At 36.5% G+C, this 7,281-nt stretch overlaps 1 protein-coding gene across 1 annotated transcript; it reads left to right on the plus strand.

The window, feature by feature from the left end:
• The first annotated feature begins 798 nt into the window (after nt 1–798).
• LOC115031747 (zinc finger protein 431-like) lies at nt 799–6,036 on the plus strand. The gene is made up of 3 exons (XM_029480654.1): nt 799–813; nt 1,005–1,084; nt 1,647–6,036. Exons 1-3 carry the CDS (start codon nt 799–801, stop codon nt 2,857–2,859), a joined length of 1,308 nt encoding a protein of 435 aa, XP_029336514.1. The 3' UTR covers nt 2,860–6,036.
• Nucleotides 6,037–7,281: the final 1,245 nt, after the last annotated feature.

Raw genomic sequence — 7,281 nt, forward strand, 5'->3', positions numbered from 1 at the left:
AGAGCTAAGAGTTCTACATCTTCATCTGAAGGCTGCTAGCAGAATACTGACTTCTAGGCAGCAAAATTGAGGGTCTTAAAGCTCATGCCCACAGTAACACACCTACTCCAACAAGACCACACCTCCAAATAGTGCCACTTCCTAGGCCAAGCATATTCAAACCATGGCATCATATATCCCAGTGTCAGGTATCTTATTTGTGTTTGTACATCATCCCTCTAAGAAAGAATTCAAGGAAACAATGACTTAGCAGACATCAGCATTTGAATCATAGCCCCATTGGATCTATGCTGCAGAACTGCCAATTTGTTTGGTCTTGTAATACTCAGATATTGTAAAAGATATACACATTGAATAGATAATAAGTATATCTCTAAAACCTTCTAATAAACAAATAGTCCATATTAAAGCTGGTATTACTCTAATGCCTGTAGTAACATTACTAAGTTTGGTGAAAGGGGCAGTTTATGAGAGTCAAGAATGTTGTTGTGGAAAAATTTAATCCCTATACTACATGTCTATGAGGAACAAAAAGTCAGAACTGTGGGAATGCAATGTGGAAACCTTTCATTTGCTATTCTTTCAATAGATATATCATTTGTCACAATGGATATAAGCCATGTAGGCATAAAAATATTGAAAGAAGCAATGCACTTCTCTCTTCAAAACTAATTAGAAGATATGTAGTGGTATAAGGGTCCATGATTGGCCAAAAACAATACCTCAGACTCAAATAGTATCAAAGGCAAGTATTTATTTTGCAAAAATCCAGCATTCACGGGTCTACCATTCATCAGGATGGAAGACGGAGATGTGAGCTTCACAGACTTAATTTAAAGGCAATTTGGGGAATTTCAGGGAAGCGTAGGTGACCTTTATCCTGATTAATTGTCTGTATATCCAGGAGTATGCATGTCTACAGGACTGGCTAGGGCTCCAGGGACTTTCCAGGGGGAACCTAGAAACTGTTGCTGACTCACATGACTATTTATTTTTGCCTCCAGCCAGATGATGAGGCAGCTCATTATTGGCTGCCCATGGAGGCTATGATTTTTCCAATAACTGACTTGCCCAGACTTGTCCAGTTTGGGGAACAGAAACTTAGGCCTAGTCTTTCAAACTGTTGGTTTGGAGCCTGTCATAGAGTTTGCCTGATTTAGTCCTCTCAGTAGTCTCCACTTTGAGTAGATTTTCTGAATGTGATACAAGTTTACAATTAATTAGTTTTCCAAGTTCATTGGGAATACAGCCACAAATTCATACTGCAGAAGATCCCTATGAGTACTAGAAATGTGGAAATTCTTCTGTTTGTCCTGATTCACTTGGCAAATGTAGTATGACTTACAGTATAGGAAAATTTATGAATGCAATCAGTGTGGTAAGGTTCTAAGTTCTTACTGTTCTCTTCAAATATGTAAAAACCATCATAGAGAAAAAGCATGCTATAAATATAAGCCATGTAGTAAATGCTCTTACTATCATAGGTATCTTCAAAGATGCAAAGCAACCCATATCAAAGGGATACATTAAACAAAGTAATAAAATGTTAAGATCTGATTCTTCTTTACAATTAGATCAGATTGTTAAAGATAAAAAAATTAATTGATATAATGAATGTAGTAAAGATTTCACAATTATCTTTGCAGACCTGAAAGAAGTCATACTGGAGAGAAACCCTATGAAGATATTAAGTATGGTGAAGCCTTTGCACATCACAGTAGTCTCCAAATACATAAAAGAATTCATACTGGAAAGAAATTCTATGAATGTAATCCATGTGGTAAAGCCTTTGCATATCACTGCCATCTTCGAATACATAAAAGGATACATACTGCAGAGAAACTCTACAAATGTATTCAATGTGGTAAAGCTTTTTCAGAACATAATACTCTTCAAAGACATAAAAGAACTCATTCAGAAGAGAAACCCTATGAATGTAATCAATGTGGTAAAGCCTTTGCACATCATAATATTCTTCGAAATCATGAAAGAACTCATACTGGAGAGAAAACTTACAAATGTAATGAATGTGATAAGGCCTTTTCACAACACTATTATTTACGAATACATAAAAGAATACACACTGGAGAGAAACCTTATGAATGTAATCAGTGTGATAAAGCCTTTGCATGTCTCAGCAGTCTTCGAGTGCATGGAAGAACACATACTGGAGAGAAACCTTACAAATGTAATCATTGTGGTAAAGCCTTTGCAAGTCATAGTAGTCTTAAACGACATAAAAGAACACACACTGGAGAGAAACCTCATGAATGTAATCAGTGTGGTAAAGCATTTTCAGACCACCAAACTCTCCGAATACATGAAAGAATACATACGGGAGAGAAACCCTTTGAATGCAACCAGTGTGGTAAAACCTTTAAACTACACAGTCAACTCCGAATACATAAAAGAACACATACCGGAGAGAAACCTCATGAATGTAATCATTGTGGTAAAACCTTTGCATGTCCCAGTAGTTTCCAAAAACATAAAAGAATACATACTGGAGAGAAACCCTATGAATGCAATCAGTGTCTTAAAGCCTTTGCATATCATAGTAGACTCCGAAAACATGAAAGAACACATACTGGAGAGAAACCCTTCAGATGTAATCAATGTGGCAAAATCTTTTCACAGTCCAATAGTCTCCAAGTACATAAAAGAACACATACTGGAGAGAAACCCTATGAATGTGATAAATGTGGTAAAGCCTTTCCATATGATAGTAGTCTCCGAGTGCATAAAAGAATACACACTGGAGTGAAGCCTTATGAATGTAACCAGTGTGGCAAAGCCTTTGGATATAACAGTCATCTTCAGAGGCATGAAAGAACACATACTGGAGAGAAACCTTATTAATGTAAGCAATGTGGTAAATCCTTTGTATGTCACAGTATTCTTCAAAGGCACAAATGAATTCATACTGAAAAGAAACCTCAAGAATGTATTTAATATGGTGAAGGCTTTGCATGGTTTTATAATCATCATGAAAGTACACATACTGGAAATAAATTCTATGAATGTAGGCAATGCGGTAAAGTCTTCCTGTTATGGAGCCCACTTAGATCCAACACAACTAAAATGCCAGGTTAATGCTGATGACAGTTTATTATAATCAAGCCATTACTGATCAATCAGGGCCACAGAACATACTCAGGAGCTGAACTTTAACTCTGAGCCAGAGTTAAAAGCTTGAAAACCACAAACATCTGTGCCAAGCTACAGCAAATTTTCCCACCAATCAGATTTGGGGCTAGGAGTATTCCTTATGTAGTTGATCTTTGTCAGTTGGTGCAGAACATAGGTTTTAGAGCCTAAAAATTATATTCATTTTCTCTTTGTGGTTAGAAACAGGCATTATGTTTTGGGGAACAAAAGATGCATAACTGAAGCTGTTGTTAGGAAAAGTCGGTATGTTATGAAAAATAAGGACCATGGTTAGGAACAGTTATGATGTTTTGGGGAACAAAGATGAATAATGGAAAGTTATTAGGAAGTCTCCAACTCCCTTATGTTCTGGGAACTTGAGTTTAGTTTCACCAATGATTAAATGAAGTCTAGTAACACAATGGCTGTACTTTGGACAATTTTATTGTTCACAGCATTTGCATATTACAATCATCTTTGAATACGTAAATGAGAGAAACCCTATAAATGGAGTCAATATTAGGAAGCCTTTTCTCAGAACAGTTATTTACAAATATATAAAAGAAAATATCCTGGTGAGAAACCCTACAAATGTAATCAGTTTGATAAAGCCTTTTCATAACATATTTATGGCTAGATAAAAGAACACATAGGCAATGTGGTAAAGCCTGTACATGTAGCAGTAGTTCATGGAGCAGAAATTGTGAGGAAAAGCCATACTGCAAAGAAACCCTGTAAATGTAGTCAGTGTGGTAAAGCTTTGTTTTTCTTAGTATCTTTATTCAATATCAAAACCCTTAGTGTGTAACCAATCTGTTAAAGGCTTTACATACCACAGTAGTGTTTAGAGACCTGAAAGAATACATACTGTGAGGTATCTATAAGGATTTTATAAGAACTTTTAAATTTATAATTAATATAATTTTATAAGTAAGCCAAAATTATTGTTCTGGAGAAAACATCTGACACGTGTCAACAATCCAGGCATTATGGTGCTCCTCTTTACTTTGTACTTGTAAATTCATACTTATAATAGCTGCGTGGATAAAGGATAAGATAGCCCTTTTAGATTTCACAATTCAATTACATGAAATAACTCATCTAGATGTAAAAGTTGAGGAGTGTGTATTAGTGCCTTTTCTGTTGCTGTAATAAAACATAATGCCTAGGGCAACTTAAAAAATTTTTTTAATTTGACTTATGGTTCCATGGGGCTATGGGATCACCATGAACGTGGCAGTGCAACAAGTGTCACACATGGCAGCTAAAAGAGGAGACTTATACCTCACATCCTCAATATGCAGCAAGAATTAGTCAGACCTAGAAATAGTGTGCAGATCTAAACTCTCAAGCCAACTGCAAGTGAAGTATTTCTTTCAGCAGGGCAGCATTTCTTAATTCTTTCCAAGAAAATATCATCTGAGCAATATTGATTTCTCTAACTTCATGCCTATGTGCTTCCGTTCTGTTACCATTCATGATGAAGAAAAACTGTAGGTAACCTTCTAGGTGCCTTAACATCTGAGTTAAAGGAATGAATGCTTACATAAGAAAAACATTCATGAGTAAAAATTATTTGTTTATAATTTTCATTTTAATTATGTGGTGTGGTGTGGTGTGGTGTGGTGTGTGTGTGTGTCTATTCCCTGGGATCTTGTAGCAAGAATTATGGGGATTTGTCAAAAACATGGTCTTGATCCTCGGATTGAACTTGTCTTAACTGCTTGGCCATGATTTTAACCCTGTAAATATTTTAAAGACTATATATATCACTGTGATGCTAGGAAATACGAAAGAACTCACACAAGAGAAATACCATACTTTTCAAGTAAGGGTGTCTGTGAAAGGGTGGTGGGTGGTTGTTCATTTTGTTTTCATATTTTCACAAAGTCCTTTGAGGTGGTATTTGTCATCAAGCCTGGCTTGGATGCCAGTAATTAGTCAAGGCTATATTTGAACTCTTGACTCTCGTGTACCAGCATTCTGGGTACAAGTTCAAGAGTAGTAGATATACCCTCCCCCCCCCCCCAAGTGTCCTGTTGTGTCAACTCTTTTTTAACAATGTTAGGATTGAAATGCTTAATAGAAGCGAATATAAGAAACAGTAAAGCCTCATGTGTGTTACCAAAGTGGCGTTTTCATCTATGTGTTAAGAGATGTAGCATAGTCAGCAATCAACTGTATGTCTCACAATGTAGTTGGATGTGCTGTGGCTATGTATGTTACTTGATGTTCCATGCTTCATGTTCCCATTAGTTAACATTTGGCACTTCATTTTGAAGTACCACCTTCTAATCGAATTATCTAGAGATGCTGTATAATTCAACAGCCATGAGATTTTTAAATTTTCTGTGTGTGTGTATAAAATGCAATTATGGATTTTTGGGCCATGACAGATAGGTGGAGAGTAGAAGACAACTTTGTGGGGTCTACTTTGGCTATCTTTATATGATAATCAGTGTCGGGATGCTAGCTTTTAACACCACAGACTTCCCACTGAGCCATCTTACTGGTGTTCAAATAAGATTAATTGAAACAATACATCAGTAAAATAGTAATTTCTTTTTCAGATTATGAGCATATTGTCATCTAAGGATGGAGGAAAACAGGAGAAACTGAATAATAAATCCTATTTGCAAATGAAAATGATATACTGCTTTTTTATGGGGATGTGTTCATTTATTCTGAGTAGTAAACTCTTGTTCTTAATGTTTTCCTAGAACTACAAATGAATGCTAGAGAATGGTCTTGTTGCTTGCTGCTAAGCCTAATGACTTGAATCTTTGGTAGACTAATATTAGTCCTACAAATTGTTCTCTTATTTCTATACTTGTACTGTAGCACATTTACCCACACACCAGCTCATACATAAATGATTTTAAACCCAAATGACTGCCTGGATTTCATCTCTAGAACTCATGTAGGTGAAGTAGATAGTAGACACCAATAAGTTGTTCTCTCTCTGCCACATGAGCACCATGAGACAAGTATGTGCACACAAGCACGTGTCAAACATTTTTAAGTGGATGAAATTAACAATGCAAAGAAAATAACCCAATTATTGAGAACATATGAAGTGACTTGCCAGTTTAAATGATTAGGGTTGAATTTCAAGAAGTATTACTGTTCATCCAATCAAGGACGGTTTCTTTTCAAATCTTATTTTATCCTTCAATTCTTTAGTTCAAAACTATGTCATTTTAAAAATCATGAGCTGGTCTTAGAGGTGAATCCCTATAATTCCAGCACCTGAGAGACAGTGGCAGGCCAATTTCTCTGAGTTTGAGCCCAAATTGGTCCATATAGTGAGTTCTAGGACAGCCATAGTGATGTAGAGACATCCTGTCTCAAAAAATTCCAAAAGGAAAAAGTATTGAATTATCCTCATAAAATCTGACTGGTTTTAATAATACTTTTTGTTATTTTTACTCACTTTAGGAGAATTATGCTAACAATGAAAATAAGCAATGTGGAGAGTTTTCACAGGAAGTCCAGTGAATCCTTCAGCAAGCATTTAGCAGTCTATCACTGTTAAATGATAGGAGACAGAGGAATAATGTAGTATCTATATTATTTCTCTTATGTACTGTGTAGAAGCATCGCCTGTCAATAAACACCTGATGGCCTATTAGCAGAGGCAGGAAAAAGAAGTTGGGACATCTGATAGAGATTGGAACTCTTTTTTTTTTTTTTTTTAAATTTATTTATTGTATGCTTTAAGTACACTGTAGCTGTCTTCAGACACTCCAGAAGAGGGTGGTGCCAGATCTCATTACGGATGGTTGTGAGCCACCATGTGGTTGCTGGGATTTGAACTCAGGACCTTCGGAAGAGCAGTCAGTGCTCTTAACCGCTGAGCCATCTCTCCAGCCCCGAGATTGGAACTCTTAAGTGTTAGATGTAGGTGGGCGATCCCACCTGGGCTTGGAGGAAATAGATACATGAACTGAGTACCCATGTGACACACAGACTAGAATAAACAGGTTATATAAGTTGTAAGATAATTAGGGAATGAGTCAAAGCTTATGGCCTGGGTGGGCATTTATTCTGGGAACAAAGAGGCTGGCTAGAATAATTCATGGTTACAAATGGTGCCTAACGTGGTGGAAGACAGTGTTTTAGCCAAGGAGTGGG

Source organism: Mus caroli, chromosome 8, assembly GCF_900094665.2.
Source record: "Mus caroli chromosome 8, CAROLI_EIJ_v1.1, whole genome shotgun sequence".
Taxonomy (NCBI): Eukaryota; Metazoa; Chordata; class Mammalia; order Rodentia; family Muridae; genus Mus; species Mus caroli.

What these genes read in the sequence shown, in the direction of transcription:
- LOC115031747 (XM_029480654.1), top strand. An exon ending in GACTTGCCCAGACTTGTCCA is followed by an intron (nt 1,085 to 1,646) that starts GTTTGGGGAACA and finishes TTATCTTTGCAG; the next exon opens with ACCTGAAAGAAGTCATACTG.